Here is a 22907-nt window from a genome sequence, read left to right as displayed (position 1 = left end):
CCCCTTCAAATCCACTACTTTAAAAACTATCAACTTAGAAAAAACTAACTAAAACTATAATACTTTTCATTAATGCAAATATAATTTTTCACCCACCGAGTGGGTGTCAATATATCTAATATGTGAAAACTTTAATTAATATTTTAATAATTTAATTGATAATTAAATTGATCAAATGGTTAATTTATATTACAATTAAATTGACCAATTCACTCGTTAATTTAATAATAATTAATTAATTAATTAAAATTTTAAAAAAATTAAAAAAATAATTTTTTTTAAATTATAAGCCCAATTCAACTGTTAAATTTTTATTTTAGTTTTGAATTTTTTATCGATTTTAAACTGTTAGCTCAAAATCTACCAAATTAATAAATCAAACCAGTATTATCAACCTGAATTTAATACTTTATTGACGAAAAAGAGAAAAAGATAAATGGCGTGCGGCAATAGTGGAGGGTGACAATACCCCCAAAATGGAGTAGACACCAAAAACCATTCAATGGAGAAAGAAATTGCTTGGTTCCTTCTCATGCAAACAATACGTAGTGACCATCCGTCCATACATATGTAAATATGTATATATATAATAAATAATACCCATACTTTCTTTTTCACATTATTATATCAAATAAAAAACCCTCAAGTAACCCAAGTTAGTAACCTAATTAAAGTTAAACCGATGGCCGCAGTCTCCATTAATTTAAGCTTCAATACAAGCTTTTTCGTCATTAAATTTTGACCCAAGTTGGTGAAGTTAAGTAATCAATATTCGTATATTAACGTGGCGTATAATCCTTTATTCTTTGCGCATATATATATATAAGAGAGAGTAGTTGTGAAACTGATAAACTGCCTTGTTCTTGCATTAGAGAATAGTCAATCCAAACCATAACTCTGTAGCCTTAAATTCTCACAATCCCTTTCATTTTCTCTCAAATCAAGGGGAAAAAATAAATAAAACCCAAGTTTTTGTTTTGATATTTTGTATGCAAAAGATGGTTATGGAGAACTCAATTGTTTCTGAGTTTGAAGGGATTCTTTTGAAAGACTCGGACCCTTTCTCCTACTTCATGTTGGTTGCATTCGAAGCCTCGGGTTTAATCCGGTTCGCTTTGTTGCTGTTATGTTGGCCGGTGATTCGGTTTCTCGATGCGTTGGGCATGGGTGATGCGGGGTTGAAGTTGATGGTCTTTGTTGCAACGGCGGGGCTTCGGGTGTTGGAGATTGAATCGGTGTCTAGAGCTGTTTTGCCTAAGTTTTTTATGGATGATATTGATATGGAGGCTTGGAGAGTGTTTAGTAGGTATGATAAAAGAGTTGTGGTGACAAAAATGCCTAGGATTATGGTGGAAAGGTTCGTGAAAGAGCATTTACGAGCCGATGAGGTTGTTGGAAGTGAACTTGTGGTGAACCGATTTGGATTTGCTACAGGTTTAGTTGATGGTGATATTGGTTTTATCTCGAGTAAAGTCGCCAAGTTGTTCGTAGACGATGAGCCTAGTTTAGGACTTAGAAGAGCTACGTCAAGTTTTCAATTCTTCTCTATATGCAAGGTAAGAAATTCATGCAATGTGTTTAAATCCATTGCATTTTATATTTTTTAAATAATTTGATCCTAACCATTAGATTATTGACATGCAGGAACAAATGCACCCACCATTTATCACCGACGAAAATTGCCACGACCACCAACTCCCTCGTCCACTACCCGTAATCTTTCATGACGGTCGTCTCGTGATGCGGCCAACACCTTTGACCGCTCTATTAATCCTCTCATGGATGCCATTGGGCATAGTACTAGCAACGATTCGAATTATTATCGGTGTAATGCTTCCGATGCGAATCATCCCCTATGTGACCCCTTTATTTGGTGGCAAAATCATCGTCAAAGGCAAACCACCGTCACCCATCTCTGGTAGCAACTCCGGCGTCCTATTCGTTTGCACTCATAGAACTTTAATGGACCCTGTGGTCTTATCCACTGTCCTCATGAGAAAAATCCCAGCAGTCACATATTCCATATCGAGATTATCTGAAATCCTATCACCTATACCAACGGTAAGATTAACAAGAATCAGAAAAGTCGATGCCCAAAAAATCAAACAAGAACTATCCAAAGGTGACTTAGTAGTTTGCCCTGAAGGTACAACATGCAGAGAACCCTTTCTATTAAGGTTCAGTGGCCTATTTGCCGAATTAACGGACCGAATAGTCCCGGTCGCCATGAACTATAGGGTAGGGTTTTTCCACGCAACCACAGCCGGAGGGTGGAAAGCTTTGGACCCGATTTTTTTCTTCATGAACCCTAGACCTGTTTACGAAGTGACATTCTTGAACCAGTTGCCAGCGGAAGCTACATGTTCGTCAGGTAAAAGCCCGCATGACGTCGCTAATTACGTGCAAAGAATCTTGGCCGCTACGTTAGGGTTTGAATGCACAAATTTTACAAGGAAAGATAAATACAGAGTATTGGCCGGGAATGACGGAACAGTTTCATGCACTTCTCTCGTTGATAAAGTTAAGAAGGTGGTGAGCACATTTAAACCTTTTCTTCAATGAAAGAAAAAAAAAATATTTTTTTGTTAATTTATAGGAATAAATTTAATTAATTGTGTTTTTTGGGTTGTAAATTATTGAATTTTTTTTGTTTTGGATTTTTTTATTTGTGGAATTGTTGAATAACTTGTAAGGATGATTGATGTTAATTAAGTTTATATTTGTGGTTAATGTTGTTGATTGTTCCATTGGAATAAATTTCATATTAAGAATTTTATTTTGTTGTTGTAAATTGTAATCACCTTCTACATGTTCTATATATGTTAAATGGCAATTAAACATGTTCAAAGAGTCAAGTTACAATTTATCTGTTTAAGCTTTTACACAAAAATATTAATTTAACCATTAAAGGAAGAAGATTGAAGACGGTGAGAGTTGGTCATTCTCATATATCTTCTCACGTCTATTGCGCGCGTTTCTCTTTATTCTTCTACGCATGGAAGCTTAGGATAGTCCAAAGTGTAGGTTGCACTACAATTTTAAGAGTTAATTGCAACACTAATCCCCAAATTATAATTTGCATTTTAAATTGATTTTTAAATTTTAAAATGTTCTAATTATATTCATAAACTATTAATGTCATATCAATCAAGTTCTTCCAATGGCAAATCTAGAATTTTTTTTTAGTATGGGACGAAATTTAATTATAACTTTTTCATAGATCAAAATATAAGTTTAGTACGTATTAATTTATAATGTCATTATTTTTGAAAGAGCTAAACATTTTTTTTATTTTTAGGGAGATAAAGTGTAATTTTACTATATATTATTTATTTATTTATTTTAAGAGGATTGAATTGAAAATTTTAAATTTTTTAGGGTCAAAGTGCAAGTGTGGCTGCATGTGATTCCAACAGAGCTTCAAGAAAGGTTCTTTTCTGATAATTTTCAAGTTTGGTTATCTTCTAATCTATGTTGTCATTTAAGATTGCAGGACCATGTAGTTTCTTGGTCATCCCTTTCTGGATTAATAGACTGGCGCATATGGAAGAATAGAAATCTTTTTATCTTTCAAATGTTACATGGTCAGCAATAGAAGTTGTTAAAGTCTACTTAGTTGGGCTCAACAATTCGAATTTCATCATAATGGATACAAGAGCAATACTCTAAATCGAAGTCATAATTCTCATGCCAATAGTACGTGAGTTAACTTATTCACAGATGGCGTAATTGCAAGAGATATGGGGAACGCTTCAACTGGAGGTATACTATGGGATCAACTTGGAAATTGGATTCTGGGATTTAATCGGTACTTGGGCAAATGTTCACCTTTTGAGGCTGAATTATGGGACATCCTGGATAGGCTCCCTGTTATGCTTAATAAAGGATATAGACAGGCAACAATTCAAACCGATAATCTTGATGTGGTCCAGGCTTTAACCGATATTAGGTTGAAGGATTCAGGTATCACCTTGCTTAGGGGGCTTCATTAAATTATGAGATCCAAAGGGTAATGGCAAATCGGGTATGTGCCTAAAGAACACAACATAGTCGCAAATCGATTGGCCAAACTTAGCCTAACGTGGAAGTTGAGCTTACAAGTTTTTGATGTAGCCTCAAATGAAATCTTTGAGGTCTTACACTATGATAAAGTGTGTTGTGCTTTTAAGCAATTGAGTTGATGTAACTTGTCTTTTCCTTTTCATCTAAAAAAAATTACACAAACTAATGAATAATGTATAAATATTAATAAAATAATTTTTGAAATTAAACATAATAATTAATAATACATTTAAATATGTTTAATTTTTTATCAAAAGAATATATTTTATTTACCATATTATTCTCTTAAATCTCATGTAGATTCTCTTATATCTTATTATTTTGTATTCGTAAACTCAATTGAACAATAAGATGGAATCATCAGAACATTATTCTAGATCTGTTATTATCCCTTTTATTATTTAATCAATTCAATTAGTTGATTTTTTTAAAGAAAAAAATAATTAATATTCATATAATTAAAATAAATATTATGATATGAATTTACTTTGTAATGTGACATAATTATATTCAGTACATATTATATTATATAAAATTGTATAAATACATGTTTAAGGACATATGATATATTCATTGGAATATAATTAAATTATAAATGTAAAATAATTATTATAACATTATGTTATTACAAAGTGCATTGCAACCTGAACTTTAAATATGTAACTAAATCAACTAGACTTAGGGTGAGTTTGGATGGGCGGTGCGTTTAACTACGGTTAGTGTAAAAACAGCGGTGGTGGTGAGATTAGATATTGTAGCGATATTGTAGCGTGAGACAAAAAGTAAACTAAACGCACCACACCGCAGTTAATCGCCCATCCAAACGAAGCCTTACTCTTACAAAGAAGAATTTCTTTTACTCCCCAATCTTAATTTCAAATAAGTCACTCTTTCTCGTTTGTTTCACTTTTCTTACCTTCTTTATTAGTGAAGCTGTGAAGGGGATTCTCGAGAAATCTCTTTTGCCAATTGATAATACGCCCAACTTTCATCATTAATTGCGCTTAATTTTGATAAATACTTGAAAGAGATGTCATTAATTTGACGCTTATTATTTGATTTTTTAATTTGGTGCAAAAGAAAATTTTGGAAAGCTAAAAAGAGTCAAAGATGCAAGCTGTTGTAAAAGTTTTGGGCCAAAGAACTAAATTGATAGATAAATATCTATTTTAAGATTTATTTGTAAAAATAATATTTTAATTTTTACTATTTTATCTTTTAATATTTTTAAATAATTCTTAAATACTAGATTAGATTATAGGATTAGAGTTTTATATTTTTTATATATACTAATATAAATATGCGTAGGAGAGGGGAAGAGCCTGTGTGCTTTTGAACGGAGATTTCAATTACAATTTGAATTGCCGTTCCGTTTCTTTTTGCCTGCGCAATATAATATATTTATTTTCACAAGTTGTTAAATTCTCATTTAGGTTTAGGTCTATAGATAATTTAGGAGGGAGTCGTAAGATCTGAAATCGCACTTAAAAACTTTTATTTTTGTATTTATTGTTTCTCTATTATAGGATATAGACATTATCGTCTCACAAAGTTGTACTGACACCAAGTCAAAAAGAGTTCATTAATTCGATGTTGATAAGTGTATGGTTGGAAGAAATGTATTGACCATATGTTGTATTTAGTTTATTAAGAACACATTAGCATGCCCAATTAAGTGGTTGGTTGGATTTGCCAAGGGAAATAGCAATTGGATTTAATTGATCCATGCAGTTAAGGCTGTTGGTTCGAGTTAGGCATTTCTAATTATCAAGGCTACCAGAAAGTTAAATCGTGGAAGCGTGTTTTGTGATTGTTCATCCGGTAAGGATTAATTGTTGGGCGTTCCTGCAATTAATTTACACACGGAATGGTTGGTGGTTTGAGGCGTGCTTGAACACTATAATTGACTTATCGGTTGAAGGAAAAAAATTATTATCAAGGACCAGTTCAAAACTTGAGCCAAAAATCGAGCTTGAAGCTAAAATATCATCACATCAATTTATTCAATTCAATTTTGTTTCTATTTATGTTTACTATTATTTTGATTTTAATTATCACTATTATTTTTACTTTTTTCAAATTTAAATTCTCATTTTTATTTTTGCACAGATCATCACACAAACCGTGGGCATGACAGTTGCCTAGCGCGCAACTTATATTGCTATTTATTTACTATTAGGGTGTAGGAATATTATTTTTTGGTGGATTCAACATCCATCACCAATATGGTAGAATTTGGCATATGAGTTGTCATTTCTAGCCAACATGCCAAATAGAATTTGATATTTAACCCTATTTACAATTATGTTATTATAATATACTTAACTAATATACCTTAATTATATAATACTAAATGTATGTATTATAGTATACCATAAAATTAGCTACATGTTTAAGGTTTAGGTTGCACATCATGAATAGAATAATGCACATTGTAATATCATAATGTTATAATAATTATTATGCATTCACAATTTAGTTATATAACAATTGATACATTATATGTCCTTAAAAGTGTATGTATGCTATTTTATAACATAATATGTACTGACAATAATTATGTATGACCCATTACAATATAAATTCATATTATAATATTTATTTTAATTATATAAATATTAGTTAATTTTCTGTTTACAATAATTTAACTAATTGAGTTGATCAAATAATAAAAGGGATAATCACAAATTTAGAAATTTTGATCATTCCATCTCATTGTTCAGTTAAGTTTACGAATACAAAAGAATAAGATTTAAGAGAATAAGAGGTTAAATAAGATATATTTTTCTGATAACTTCTTAAACATATTTAAATTTACCATATTTATTATTTATTACTATATTTAATTTTATTATTAGTTAAAATATTTAATTTTAGAAAATAATTTATTAATATTTATATACTATTATTATTTTGTGTAAATTATAACTAAAGTTGAAGGTTAGTCTTCATGGTTAAAGCATTGTTTTAATTATCAAACGTCAAGTGTTTAAACATTATAACAACAACGATACCAATTAACTTAAGACTCGATTAATATATTTTTAATCCTCAAGCATTAATAAAAGGATAATAATTAAAAACACTTTTAGTTTGTACTTGAAAAATAGTTTCGTTCCAATTGCTGTCAAATTAGAACGAACAAAAAGGTTAAATGCAAAGTAACGCAAAGAGCAAAATAAAGAGAGAATTAACACACGATTTTTGCTAACATAGTCCAGATACAACGGTCTTACGTATGTGAACCTTACCTAGTTATTGATTTTATTCAACAATCATCCGGATCACCTATTGACTTAAGCCCAATCTATCCTTACACAAAAAAGTAATTTATTGTTATAATTAAAGTTAAACACTAGCCTTGATAGTTAAAGCATAGTTTTAATTATCAAATGTCATGTGTTCAAACCTTGTTGGTAGCAAAATTTTAAATATATTGAAACTAGTTATGCATATTCGGATAATGGACACCTAAGGGAGTCTATCCACATTCGCTTCGAACCCACAGTGGATAGTAATTTTAATATTTGAATCTGAATATTATTTGAATCCACAAATTTCGGATTGGATGTCTGTGAATATTTGAACCTGCAATTTGAATTGCAATTCCTAAACCTAGGTAAGCATAAATTGTATTAATATCGTACATAAATCTAGTCCTGATCTAACCAAGCCTAACTCATAAACAATTTTAAATTTTAAATTTTCACTTTTTTTAAGTTAAACTTTAAAATTAAATTTTAAACTAATCTAACAATCAAATTAAAGTTTTTTATACAATGTCTAAACTATTAATAATCCATTCATAACCCTTAAATTGGAGGATAATACACGTTTAAGTGCGCTCAAATTCACATCCTGCTACATATTATAACAACAACAATGCCAACCAAATTAAGACTCAAACGGTATATTTTTAATCCACAAACATTAATAAAAAGATAATAATTAAAAAAGTCTACACTTAGAAAACAGTTTCATTTCAATTGTTGCTAGATCATAAACAAACAGAAATGTTAAATGTAAAGTAATGCAAGGAGGAAAATAAATAGAGAATTAACAGACGATATTTGTTAACGCAGTCCAGACACACTACATCTGCAAGCCTCGCCCAATGAATGATTTTATTCAACAATCGTGAATGATAAATTTTAAATTCCTATTTAAAAGCTTAAATTATCCCATTAATTATCACGAGTATTTATCAAATAAAAGTATTCATAAATTAGTATTCCAATTGTTCCAAAACTCTTTCAAGAGATAAGAATAAACATTATCTTTTCTTTAAACTTCTTAATATGATCAGCTAAAAGAGGTGAAGAATCTTAGACTTAGCCAAAAATCAATTGTCGTTTTATCAAACATGTCACTCCTTAATAAGCTAAAGAAACAATGTCAAACACCCATGAGCCGAAACAACCCATGGCCCAAACAAAAAATTCGTTCTTGTTCTGACAAAACATGGAACAAACAAATTAAAAACCCAAACATAATCTTTAATAAAATTATAAAATGAATTAAGTTTTCTTCGGAATATTCGAGTTTAACCCGATTTATATACGGATCTAAAACATCCAACAAATATTTTCTTTTTTTGCTCATTTATTATATTTATTATTTCTCCACCTTTCGGCTTGTGCTCATAGTCAACAGCTAGCAATGGCCTGTCTCAATTGGCCATATCTTTGGCCAAAAAAATTGGAAAATAATACAATGAAATAAAATAAAATAATTCTGTCTCAACTAGCATTGAAATTATTGTTTGGTTCAACAGACAAATTATCTTTTCTTTTCCTTATAATTTTAAAATAATTGTCATACAAAAACATGTCATCATTCCGTAATCTTGAGTTGTCAAAAATGGTTGAAATTTTAAGTTAATATATTGGTTATTAAAAAATTTATAATTCAATAACAGTATTCCTATAGAAAAATTGACTTTGCTCGTGATGCCACATGTTAATAAATTTAATTAATTGAAAAATATTTTTAATTATTTATATTTATTTTTAAAGATTTTTAATGATATTAAAAATTACATGTGTGAAATTACGGATTTAAAATATAATTATGTGTTCAAAAAAATGTACAATAAACAATGAAATGCATGATTTGAAACTAATTAATCGTAATAACATATGAAATACACTACAATTATTTATCACAGAGTTGTCATCAATTGTAAGTTAGTGTCAAGTTAACTTGTGACACGAGCACAATTAACAACGTTATTAATATATACAACTGAAGGAGATAATAAATGTTGCATATTAAAATAAAAATGTATGAAGTACATCAAAATAAAGCTTTGGTTGAGTAATAAATTTAAAGGTTTATTAATCCAATTGGTGTGGGTTTAAATCCTACAATATTCATATTTTTATTGATTTTTTGTTAAAATAAAAAGACTAAAATACCCTCAAATAATATGACTTATTTTAATTCTAAAAAGGCATTTTCGTAATTTTACTACCAAGTTGATGATGCAGTTGAAGGTGACATCAACTCAATCAGGAGCTTAATAAATTGATGAAGATAATAAATTTTGCATATTAAAATAAAATGTATAAAATATATCAAAATAAAGTTTTTGTTGAGTGGTAAATTCAAGAGTTTATTAATTCAATTAACGTGGGTTCATATCCTACTATAAGTATATTTTTATTGATTTTTGCTAAAATAAAAAGATTAAAATACCCTCAAATAATATGACTTATTTTAATTATACAAAAAAGGTATTTATGTAACTTTCTTACTAAACTGATGATTCAATGAAAAGTGATATCAACTTAATAAGAAGCTTAGTAAATAGTATAAATATTAGTATATAATCTCTGTCAAAACCATTTTTTTGAAAACGAGAAATCGATTTTTGAAAACGAAAAGTTGGGAGTCGCCACCAATCGTTTTTAATAGGGTGTGATTGGATCACCTCAAAACACGGTTGTTTTTAATAAATAAATAAATTTTTCAAAACGACAATTTTAGTCTGCGAAAATAAAAAACCGGTTCGGGAGTCAGTTATGTACAAGAAAGGATTAGCACCCTCGACACGCCCAAAATTGGTACTTGATTGATTATTTAGTGTCTTAATGTCGAAAATTAAAGATTTGGACAGAGTTCAAAACGCGATCCTCCTTTTATTGGCTTTTAAAACATTTAGGTAAGTCAAATGTGTATTAAAGACCATCTCACCTCAAGGTAAAATATTACATCCAGTACGTTAGGACACAACATTTTTGACCCTCAATTGTGAGCTTGCCTTTAAAACGTGCGTTTTAGCCTTAAGAGGATATTCGAATATTCAAAACAAACAAAGAAAGCGAAGCCCAGTACGTTAGGGCACGATTCTTTGAATTCTTTAAATACCGAACATTGCCTTTATTTTGAAAAATTTTGAGGGAAGATCAATGGATTAATGAATTAAGGACATAGATTTTTTTAAAAATGATGATAATAGACAACATGAAAATAATAATATGAGAATAATGCTAACCATATATAAAAATAAAAAATAATAATAGTAATTAATAGAAATAATTAATAAAACAACAGTAATAATAAATACAATAATGTAATAAACATTGTGCTAATAGTATTAATAATAATATTAAAAACATGATGATGATAATAACAAAAAATATGTTGACGATAACATTAAATATGGGGGATAATAGTAAAAAAAATTAGAATAACAATGTTAAATTAGTAATAGTGAGAAATAGTAAATAATAATAATTTGATATAAAAATGGTAACCGATAATAAACAATGGTATAAAAAAATAATATAATAAGTCTATGTATAATAGAAATTTATATTTAAAATAATTAACTTCGCTTAAAAATATATATTTACATAATAAATATATAATAATATGAAACATAACTCAAATTAATTAAATTAATAGAAAATAATAAAAAAATAAATATAAAAATAATGAGAATAAAGCTCAAATTAATTAATTTAACAGTAAAATAACAAAAATAAAAAAAGGGTTAAATTGAATTAAAAATGAAAACTTTCGGGCCAAATCAGAAAGGAAATAAAATCAGAGGTAAACTCCCTCTCTTTTTCCTTCTTTCGTTTGTGTAGAGAAAAAATGTAAACGCCAAAGTAAACAAAATTGAATAATATAAAAAGTTACCTTAAAAATCTGATTTGTATTCTCTTTGATTTCGTATGTGTATTCTCTAAAAATCCTCTCCAAAATCCCCCCTATACAATAGTTTTTCCATGGCTTTTATAGCCAAAATTTACAACTTATAACAAGTAGGGTGATGGAGTTAGTGGGGGTGATGGAGGTAGTGGACGGTTTAGTAGGGTGTGGGGGTGATGGAGGTAGTGGATGGTTTAGTAGGGTGATGGAGTTAGTGGTCGGTTTAGTGGAGTGTTTAATTTGGGCTGGTTTGATTGAGCCCGGGCAGAAATTTGGTCCTACAGCTGCCCTCTTTGCTCATTGTCGTGTAACGAGAATATAGCAAAGATTTTAGAAGGGCCAAATTTGCCTGGGCTGGCTGAGTCTTGTCTTCTTTACCGCAACCCACCACACTTTATTACTTCAAAACTCTCCGTTGCTACTTCACAGAGATGTGATCTGCTGTAATTTGATCTGTTTTACTCCTGCTCAGTAAAGATAAGATCTGGTATGTTTAGCCTGCTCCACTCCTGCTCAGTGAAGATAAGGCTGATGATTGGAATCTGCTCCATTGCCGATACATGGAGATAAGATTCATCAAAATTTGATCTGCTTTGCTTCTGCTCAGCAAAGATAAGATCTAGTATATAGCCTGCTCCACTCCTGCTCAGTGAAGATAAGGCTGGTGGCTGAAATCTGCTCAATTGCCGATACATGAAGATAAGATTCACCAAAATTTGATTTACTCTGCTCCTGCTCAGCGAAGACAAGATCTAGTATTTAGCCTGCTCCACTCCTGCTCAGTGAAGATAAGGCTGGTGGCTGGAATTTACTCAATTGCCGATACATGGAGATAAGACTTGACAAAATTTGATCTGCTTCACTCCTACTCAGTGAAGATAAGATCTGGTATGTTTAGCCTGCTCCACTCCTGCTCAGTGAAGATAAGGTTGGTGGCTGAAATCTGCTCCATTGCCGATACATGGAGATAAGATTCACCAAAATTTGATCTGCTCCGCTCCTGCTCAGCGAAGATAAGATCTAGTATTTAGCCTGCTCCACTCCTGCTCAGTGAAGATAAGGCTTGTGGCTGAAATCTGCTCCAATGCCGATACATGAAGATAATATTCGCCAAAATTTGATCTGCTCCGCTCCTGCTCAGTGAAGATAAGATCTGTCAAAATTTGGTCTGTTCCACTCCAGCCAGTGGGATGAGATCTGCTATATTTAGCCTGCTTCACTCCTGCTCAGGGAAGATAAGGCTGGTGGCTGAAATCTGCTCCATTGCCGATACATGGAGGTAAGATTTACCAAAATTTGATCTGCTCCGCTCCTGCTCAGCGAAGATAAGATCTGTCGAAATTTGATCTATTCCACTCCTGCCAGTGGGATGAAATCTGCTATATTTAGCCTGTTCCACTCCTGCTCAGTGTGATAAGGCTTGCCGAAATCTGTAATTTTAATCAATCTTGCTACACTGTCCACTGGGAAATCCATCTGGAGAAGTGATTTCCTGTGGTTTATGCTTATGCTAAATGATTAGGATGCTATGATCAACATGAATCAAATGCCCCTAACTAAATGTATTATGAATGACATTTGTACGAATGCAGAATATCATGAAAATAATCCCATTTTAATGCTTGGGCTACCATTACTCGCTGTCTATTAAGGCTATCGCTTCACTGACATGAGTCTTTCTTGTTCAGCTGCTACTTTTCGACAGAAAACTCATAGAAACAATCCATTTTGTTCAACTGGTTTGCCCCACTATAATTTCAAGGTCCAGTCCACTGTACTTCATGGGATATAAGGCTTGCACCATCTTTAAACTCTCCTACTGCAACTCGAGGGAATATAATCTGATTCCTCTTCAATTTATTTCCCCCGCAATTTTAAGGGTACAGGATTTGATTCTTCTTCCATTAATTTGGTCTGCTACACCATTCCTTGGGTGTCATGACCAGATGTATATGCTTGATATTTACATGGATGCAAAATACCATCTTTCTCTCGAGAATGATCCCCTTTTAAAGTTTGGGTTGACATTACTTGCTATTCGTCAAGATAGTACCTTCGATGCAATATTTGACTCTGATATATTTGACAAAAAATCTTAAAGGGTAGTCCCTTAGACAATTCCAACCCTTAGGCTCGGTAAATTCTAAACAACAGTCCTGTTTTAGGTTCCCGTATTATTTAGAAACTTCTAGAATCATAAGCAGAATCTCCTTTGTGGAAATATTTTAATCTATATTTCAATGCGAAATGCTTAAAAGAGATCATGGCAAGGGATAAGAATGAAATTAATTAAGAGCATAGCTCGCAACAATTAAAGTAATCGGAGATATCCAAGGTAATAAAATAAAAATGATTGGGGCGTATCTCGAAAAGAATAAGGCAACCAAGGATAGTAAACATGGGTAAGATAGAAAATTAAGTGCCCCAGATATCGCAGCCTGAGCTTCTCTGTACAAACTTCTTGATGACCATTTGAGCTCAACATGTGTTTAGGTGATCCGAAGTACTTTGTCAATACCCCAAGATGTAGCAGACTTCCTCATTGTTAACTCAGGCATAGTAAGACTACTGTATGCCCCACTTTCGATCCAAATTCGAACCGCCCTTTTCGGGTTTTCAACTCAAATCCCCTTTGGTCTCAAAGCATCCTTTGCGGGTTTTCGCCTTGGCCTCTCCTTTGCTTTTCTTTTCTTTCTCTTTTTTATTTTTCTCTTCTTTTTCCTTTTCCTTTTCCTTTTTTCTCTTTCCTTTTTCTCTTCTTTTTTTGTTTGAAAGTGAAGTATTCTTCGATTAAATCCAAGTTCACAGGGTCAGACAAGTTCTTGCCATTTATCTTAATCAATATCAATGCCCCCACCAGGGATAAGGTCATTCCCAATTTGACATCCATTTTCATTGAGATCCTTTTGTATGGGAAGGATCCTTCTCAAACTAAGTTTCCTTGATGAAATTTTCTGGAATGATTTTTCCATTATCACTTCGTATCATTTGACCGTAACGGATAATTTTTGACCTCCTTTTTCAATCAGGTTCACTTGATCATCGGAATTGGATTTACTCAACTCTGACGAAACTCGTGGAGAAGATACCTTGCCAAAATTGCATTCATTCCATAAATCAACGAAAAATGTTGCCCCGGTGGAGGTTCTGATAGAGGCTCCCATGATCTTTTTTTTACACCGTTCATTTTCGGGCGATATGGTATTTAATATTGAACAGCTCGGATACTTCAGATATCATACTGCTATTTAAATTTAGTACATCGTCAAATATGGTCCCTTTCGGTACTCCATACTAACATAGAAAATGCTAGCTATTGACCTCGCATCATTGACATATGAGGCAGCTTCTGTCCACTTGGCAACATAATCGACGACCACAAAAAGAATCGATACTCGTCAGAGGCTTTTGGCGAAATCAGCCTGACGGAACACATGCCCCATATAGAAGAAGATTATGGGTTTCACTGATTCTTTGCAACATGAGGTTTGCTTCTCATCTTGTTCACCGTCATCAATAGATCAGGAGATAAGCTACAATTTTAGTCATCTTCAAAGTCTTGAGGTCCCACTAAACACATATCTCGCTCAAAAAGAGATTCTAAGTTAGCAACAGTGTCACTCATATCATTGATATCTAGAGAACTGTTATAAGGATGAAAGAAAATTTAAAGAATAAGAGAAACCAAGAATATTTACTCGTGTGGTATGATCATGAATGAAATGGTAAAGAACAGATGTTTGAAATAAGGAACAAAAGAATGTATTTTATTGAAATAAAGACGCTAGACATAAGCCTATTTCACAAAAGGATTCTTATTGCCTCTAGGCTTAAAGCAACAAGTGTGTTTTGAATATGACTCTAGATTAGCCCTAAAAAATACAGGGATCTTTTCCACCGTCCCATCGTTTAAAACACTCCCAAGTATGCAAAGGTGAATGCCTGTCAAATTCTTTTCTCTGCATCATTGATTATTGCGTTTACCCTCTCATCAGCATGGTTGGGTAACAGATTTTCTACGCCAGACCTTTTGTCAAACTTCACAATGCCCATTTCAACGAGCCTTTCGACTAACTTTTTAAAAGGGATGCAATTTTCTATCGACTGCAACGGGTTTTGAGTAGAACGGTGCTACAACATGTGCATCAAATAATCTTTTGTATAGTTATATGTCACTGGATAGGGGTAAACTGTATTACCTCCATATTTCTCTTTGTGCTAGGCTCCTGCCTTGGTGCAACTTGTTGGCCTATGACTACCATTCTCGATTGATTAACGGTGACAGGTTTTGAATAGCATGAGCTCACATTGCTTACCTCGCTTTCCTTTTTCTTTAGGGCTGACCTTCTCATGCTTTCCCCCGTTTCTATCTTCCCGCACCTTATTGCATTTTCTATCATTTCACCAGACATCACTATGTATGCGAAACTCTTAATCACGCTCCCCAACATATAATTAATGAAAGGTGCCTTCAAGGTATTAATAAACAGCATAGTCGTTTCTTTTTCCAGCAGTGGTAGCTGGACTTGCGTAACGACCTCCCTCCACCTCTGAGCGTACTGTCGAAAACTTTCGCTTGACTTCTTCTTCATATTCTGGAGTGTAATCCTGTTGGGCACTATATCTGTTACATGACCATACTGCTTCATGAAGGCCTGTGCTAAGTCCTTCCATGATTTGACTTGAGCTCGACTCAACTGATTGTACCATTTAGCCGCGGCCCCAGTCAAACTATCTTGAAAACAGTGAATCAACAATTGGTCATTGTTAACATATCCTGTCATTCTCCGGTAGAACATTGTAATGTGAGCCTCAGGACAGCTGGTTCCATTATATCTTTCAAATTCTGGCATCTTGAACTTCGGAAGAAGTACTAAGTCCGGGACCAAACTGAGTTCCTTTGCGTCAACTCCGCAATAATGATCAGCACTTTCTAGATCCTTGAACTTTTCCTCTATCCATTTGCACTAATCCTCGAGCTGCTTTGGGAGCTCCGCCTTTACTTTTTCCCCTTCAACCTTATCAAAATCAGGGATCGTAGGATTTGCCATATTGTCTCCAGGGTTAGAGCACGAGCCCGTTGGGAAGTTTACCGGTACCAAAGTGCCGACTTGATACAGAGGTTTAACATTAACAGACACCCTTGGTGGCTGTGTTTGAATGTTTACTGGGGCAAAGCTTGTAGGACAAGCAGAGTCATCGTTGTCATTCCCAGTATCACCCATAGGGCCCTTTCCTTTGCCAGACCCTCCCTTCAGCAGCTATGTCAGCTGGCTCATCATGTTGTTTTGTGACTCCAGCATGTTTTTCTGAGACTCTAGCATTTGATCCCTCATCTCCTGCTGGATCCTAGCCAGTTTTTCTTGCATCTGAGCTTGCAGTTGCTCCTGCATCTCCTTTTGCATTTGTTCTAATTTCTCTAACCTTTGATCCATATCCCTTGTTTTCCTCCGTGTATAGCAGCGATGTTCCAGGGTAACTTAAAAATCTCTAATTAATAGGGTTCTTTTGTACAACTTAATGTTTATGATGCTATGCAATGCAAATGCATGACATGAATGCAAAAAGGAGACATCGATTCGAATTCAGTTCCATTTAGAAAACTTCACTGAAAAATAAAATCTTTTACATAAAATGAATTACATATACGGTCTTGCCCTAACACCCAAAGCTTTTACTTTCCTAAGAAGGCAAGCTAACTCTCACCCCCGATCTGACTCTAACTCATATTTAACTCCTAGCACATCTGCTTGGACCACTAAAGTCTGCAAATGATCAGCCACCTCTCGTATCTGAGCTATAGCTTCGCCCATGAGGTAATCCTTATCTCGGACCTGATCCTGAGATCGGTGAAGTTGCTCCCCTAGTTGCTCATTATTTACTTCCAATAATTCAATCTGATTCTCACAGTTCTGAAGTGTAGTCTCAAGTTCTTCTACTTTCCCTTCAAATTCTCGATCTTACTTAGGCTAGCCCTTAATTCAATTACTGAGTTACGACTCCGATGTTGCTGTAGTGCCATTTCTAACTCTGCTACCCGAGTTCTTAACATCTGTTTTTCATTCTGGCTATCATCCAAACTCTTTTTACAAGTGACTTCTCAAGCTTGAGCATCATGGAACTTTTTCTCCCACCAATCAGCCCTAGGCTTTTCCTCTTGGATTTTTTGTCTCCACTGTTCAGACGTTTTACCCAAGCCAACATTTCTCATTAACTTATACAGCTGCTTGTAATCAGTCTTCAGACTATCCAGGTCCTCATCAACCTCTCTCTTCCTCTTCTTCAAATTCTCAGCCTCGGATTTTTGAACATCAACATCCAGCTTTAAGTACACTTTTCCTCCTCCAACTACTCTATTTTCCTTTCTAACTCTGAGGTTTTCTTTTAGAAGTCTTGCTTTATGATTTCCAATTCGGAGGAGACCACTCGCAGATATTCCTCTATCGATCGAGCTTCTTCTAAATTTGGCCTCGGGATATTGTCGTTAACCCTTCTACTCCATCATTCATTATATTCAAGAGTCACATTGGATTCACTGCAACTCTCTTATCCGACAGGTTTGATTCCAAGCATTATAAATCTTGCGGCTCTTTTTCTTGGAGTCTTTCTCCCCATACGAGAACCCACTCTGAGTTAGCCCACGCGTTATCGGTATAAATTGTCTCGATCTATATTGTCTCAATACAAGTAAAGGGGCGTATCCAACGGCACCCCAAATCCCCAACAAAGGGACCCAATTATAACTCCCACATTGGTAGAGAATCTCATCGGAAACCATCCAAGGGGCTTTCCATTCGATATCCTCCTCTTGGAGATTTTGAAATATCGCCATCCATTTTTCCTCTGTTATGTCATCTCTTCTCGATATGGTCACTATCTCTTTCAAAGGTGAGTAATCTCCAAGAAAAGGTCGGTAAGAGGCCTTTTCTACCCTCCAAAAGTGGCTATGAAACCATGCTAACAAGAGTTGTGTACACCCAATAAATCTGCCTTCACCTGCCCTTTGACATGCACTCAAAGATCTGAAAGTCTCAGCCAAGATTGTAGGAACAAGAGTGACTCCTTTACCAAATCAGTCAAATAGATCGGCGACTGCTTCATCTACATGCCTTAAAGCTTTAGGGAAAATAACCAAACATTAGACGCTCAAGGCGAAGACATCAACTCTTTTCTTCGTATCAGGGTGTGCCCGGATCAGATCTCTCAAATTTTCCCAAAGGATGTACTTTCCATTGCCTTTCTACTGGATTCGAGCTGCAACCCATTGCTCACTCATCCCAGTGATGCTAATCAACCTCTTTACAAAGGTTGGGGTATTGACACCTCTAGGATAAATCTTATCAACTTGAAACCTCAGACAACGAAGCAAGGCTGTATATTCCTCGACAGTAAGTGCTAAATCCACCTTTCCGAAAGTAAAACAACTGTAGGCGGAATTCCAAAATTGAGCCATGGCGCGGAACAAATACCTATCTACCTTAACATCGAGGAGATAAGGAATATCACCATAATTACAGTAGAGTAGTTGCTTCATCTCCTCATTCTAGTAACTCCATAATTCTTTCAACTCCTGAAGATCATTCTGAACCACACTAATATGGGTAAAGTCCCATAACTCCGACGTGTACTCCTTTGTCAAACTGTCACCTTTCTCTAACTGTGCATTCTCCGACCATCTTTGGACAAACGCATTGTCTTTCACTTTATCAAGGAATTCGTTCTTCATGGCAAAACTTTCTATTAGTAACCGAACCGTATACCGACACCTCCTTTTATGATGAAAATGTTATGCAATCACTATTAAAGAAATAAGAAAAAACACAACTCAGAATCATGCATAAGAATAGAAATCAAAGCAATCAAGAAATTATCAAACGCCTATTCGGGCAACCACTAAGGCTAGGTGTAATTCTACTTAAGGCGACTTCCTACAGCTCACTATATGTGGTTTAGTTCTAGAGTAAAGGTACCTGAACCAGTAGATTCCTCGACCCTCTCCCATTATAGGTTCATATGGATCAAGTTCGGTTCAGGGGAATACATTTCCTTATGCCCGTGCGGAGGTGAAAACCTCACGAAGACATAAGTACGAATGTATTTCGGAAGCGATCCCCTAGCCCATGCGGAGGTGAAAACCTCACGAAAGCATAGTTTCTCACTCCCACTTAAAAAGTGTGACCACAACGGTCATGCGATGTGATGCGAGCGTATATAAAGAAATTCAATGAAAAAAAAAACTCAACAAGGACACCGAAAATGCAAAGCGAGGATCATGTATTTTTAGAAAAACCGAATTTCTAAATTTCGACAAGAAGACAGAAAATAATCAATTTACAGCTCGACTCTCTTATTGGCCCCCAGCGGAGTCGCCAAGCTGTTGAAACCATTTTTTTGAAAACGGAAAATCGACTTTTGAAAACGAAAAGTTGGGAGTCGCCACCAATGGTTTTTAATAGGGTGTGATTGGATCACCTCAAAACACAGTTATTTTTAATAAATAAATAAATTTTTCAAAACGACAATTTTGGTCTGCGAAAATAGAAAACCGGTTCGGGAGTCAGTTATGTACAAGAAAGGATTAGCACCCTCGACACGCCCAAAATTGGTACTTAATTGATTATTTAGTGTCTTAATGTCGAAAATTAAAGATTTGGATAGAGTTCAAAACGCGATCCTCCTTTTATTGGCTTTTAAAACATTTAGGTAAGTCAAATGTGTATTAAAGACCATCTCACCTCAAGGTAAAACATTACATCTAGTATGTTAGGACACAACATTTTTGACCCTTAATAGTGAGCTTGCCTTTAAAACGTGCGTTTTAGCCTTAAGAGGATATTCGAATATTCAAAACAAACAAAGAAAGTGAAGCCCAGTACGTTAGGGCATGATTCTTCGAATTCTTTAAATACCGAACATTGCCTTTATTTTGAAAAATTTTGAGAGAAGATTAATGGATAAATGAATTAAGGACATAGATTTTTTTAAAAATGATGATAATAGACAACATGAAAATAATAATATGAGAATAATGCTAACCATATATAAAAAATAAAAAATAATAATAATAGTAATTAATAGAAATAATTAATAAAACAACAGTAATAATAAATACAATAATGTAATAAACATTGTGCTAATAGTATTAATAATAATATTAAAAATATGATGATAATAACAAAAAATATGTTGACGATAATATTAAATATGGGGGATAATAGTAAAAAAAATTAGAATAACAATGTTAAATTAGTAATAGTGAGAAATAGTAAATAATAATTTGATATAAAAATGGTAACCGATAATAAACAATGGTATAAAAAAATAATATAATAAGTCTATGTATAATAGAAATTTATATTTAAAATAATTAACTTCGCTTAAAAATATATATATTTACATAATAAATATATAATAATATGAAACATAACTCAAATTAATTAAATTAATAGAAAATAATAAAAAAACAAATATAAAAATAATGAGAATAAAGCTCAAATTAATTAATTTAACAGTAAAATAACAAAAATAAAAAAAAGGGTTAAATTGAATTAAAAATGAAAACTTTGGGGCCAAATCAGAAAGGAAATAAAATCAAATGTAAACTCCCTCTCTTTTTCCTTCTTTCGTTTGTGTAGAGAAAAAATGTAAACGCCAAATTAAACAAAATTGAATAATATAAAAAGTTACCTTAAAAATCTGATTTGTATTCTCTTTGATTTCGTATGTGTATTCTCTAAAAAATTCCTCCAAAAATCCTCTAAAAATCCTCTCCAAAATCCCCCCTACACAATAGTTTTTCCATGGCTTTTAGAGCCAAATTTTACAACTTATAACAAGTAGGGTGATGGAGTTAGTGGGGGTGATGGAGGTAGTGGACGGTTTAGTAGGGTGTGGATGTGATGGAGGTAGTGGATGGTTTAGTAGGGTGATGGAGTTAGTGGTTGGTTTAGTGGGATGTTTAATTTGGGCTGGTTTGATTGGGCCCGAGCAGAAATTTGGTCCTACAATCTTTATTCCATATTTATTTTTATTTTATTTTCTTTTTCTCTCTCTTTCTTTGATGAAAGTGATAGCTAATTAATCTTCAAATCATACAAATATTTATGTATAGAAAATAAATAAAATTTAACCTTTCATTTCAAAGATTTATTTATCAAATTATAAATGCTTAATAATAAATTTGGCCACCAACGTTTACATGTTTTGTTAAAATAATTTTAATTGTATTTTTTAGCTTTTTTTGCCATCAACTTTTATTCTTTTTTCAAATTACTTTTTTTTAACAAATTTGATAAAAGTATCATTAAAAAAGTTAACGGGATGATATGGAATCTTATATGTGGAATGTTTTTAATAAGATGTAATTTATTACTTAGATAACCCAATAAAATAATTACATATGAAAAATAATAAAATAAATAAATAATCCTTGAAATTAAAAAAATTAACTCTTAATTTGAAGAAAATAAATGTAATTATCTAAAAAATGTTTCAAAATGAATGCACAAATTCAGTATTTTCGGTTTGATTTATTAAATTATATTTTTGAAACCTCTCAGTAAACAAGCGTATACATTCATTTTGAATCATTTTTTGAGAAAATTACGTTTATTTTCTTTAAATTAAGAATTATTTTTTTAATTTCATGTATGATTTATTTATTTTATTATTTTTCACATATAATTATCTTATTGGGTTACCTAAGTAATAATTTACATCTTATTAAAAACATTCCACGTCATCCTCGTTAATTTTTTAATGGTACTTTCGCCAAATTTATTAGAAATACAATTATGATCATTTTGGCAAAACATGTAAACACTAGTGGCCTAATTTACCATTAAGCCAATTTTAAAATAGATAGATAGGATTTATTTTTTTATTGTAAAAAAAAAGTTAGAAAAATATAAATTAATTATTTTCATTTAATTTAGTAAAAAAATCCTAGAGGACTAAATTGTCGATCCGAATTTAAAAATCCTTTGCGTGATCGTGAATTAAATTATTGAGACAAATTACTATTCATTTGATTTTTAAAATATATGTTTTTATATTAATTTTATATATTATAATTACATTTAATTAAAAATATTTATTTATTAAATAATAGCAAACTACCCAAACGAGCAAGTGGTTAAAGTTTTGTATTGATCTATCGAGATTCAAGGTTTGAATTCTAATATTAATATCTCCTCCCCAAGCTCTAATTGTACCCAAAAACAAATTGATCCAATCGAATTACAATTGCAAGTAGTCTAAAACCATTATAAATACAATTAGATCAATAATCGAAACATATTCAGACTTAAGTTAGAATAAATCTAAACAGAATATACTCTTAGTTTTACTTAAATCTGAATAAAATCTCGACTAAGAATTTACATATGATTAACCGTATGCATAGTAAAATCGAATTAATTTACTGAATTAAATTAATTTAATTAATTAATCAATTTTTGAGTTTAACTTAATCAGAAATCAATTAAAATTTTTATGAAATTTCGATTATCGATTAAAATTCTTTTAATCCCCTTTTAAACATGATAAAAATTAAAAATATGTAGATTTCTTTACCCAAAGAGAAATTGTACGTGTCTTTATTTTTTTATTAATATGTGATGCCATAATTTTAGCTTTAAGATGGATTTGGATAGGTGGTAAGGTGAAATGCAATGTGTTTAGTTTAC

The 22907-nt window shown here is 32.6% G+C and overlaps 2 protein-coding genes across 2 annotated transcripts; one reads left to right on the top strand and one right to left on the bottom strand.

The window, feature by feature from the left end:
- Positions 1-846: 846 nt before the first annotated feature.
- LOC107942117 (glycerol-3-phosphate acyltransferase 5) lies at positions 847-2775 on the top strand. Its single transcript, XM_016875761.2, has 2 exons — positions 847-1556; positions 1645-2775. The coding sequence occupies exons 1-2, from the start codon at positions 990-992 to the stop codon at positions 2560-2562; spliced, it is 1485 nt and encodes a 494-aa protein (XP_016731250.1). The 5' UTR covers positions 847-989; the 3' UTR covers positions 2563-2775.
- Positions 2776-15165: 12390 nt separating this feature from the next.
- LOC121208122 (uncharacterized) lies at positions 15166-16445 on the bottom strand. Its single transcript, XM_041078621.1, has 3 exons — positions 16224-16445; positions 15420-16118; positions 15166-15351 (listed from the first exon to the last, which is right to left on the bottom strand). The coding sequence occupies exons 1-3, from the start codon at positions 16443-16445 to the stop codon at positions 15166-15168; spliced, it is 1107 nt and encodes a 368-aa protein (XP_040934555.1).
- Between the last annotated feature and the right edge of the window lie 6462 nt (positions 16446-22907).

The sequence above is a fragment of the Gossypium hirsutum genome, chromosome A10 (assembly GCF_007990345.1).
Source record: "Gossypium hirsutum isolate 1008001.06 chromosome A10, Gossypium_hirsutum_v2.1, whole genome shotgun sequence".
NCBI classification, from domain to species: Eukaryota; Viridiplantae; Streptophyta; class Magnoliopsida; order Malvales; family Malvaceae; genus Gossypium; species Gossypium hirsutum.
This window is presented reverse-complemented; position numbering and strand designations above follow the sequence as displayed.

Coding starts and splice junctions, on each gene's coding strand:
- LOC121208122 (XM_041078621.1), bottom strand. CDS start 16,445: ATGGGTGATACTGGGAATGACAACGATGACTCTGCTTGTCCTACAAGC. Junction 16,119..16,223: donor ATAAGGTTGAAGGGGAAAAA/GTAAAGGCGGAG, acceptor GTTGACGCAAAG/GAACTCAGTTTGGTCCCGGA. Junction 15,352..15,419: donor GCACAAAGAGAAATATGGAG/GTAATACAGTTT, acceptor CACATGTTGTAG/CACCGTTCTACTCAAAACCC.
- LOC107942117 (XM_016875761.2), top strand. CDS start 990: ATGCAAAAGATGGTTATGGAGAACTCAATTGTTTCTGAGTTTGAAGGG. Junction 1,557..1,644: donor AATTCTTCTCTATATGCAAG/GTAAGAAATTCA, acceptor ATTGACATGCAG/GAACAAATGCACCCACCATT.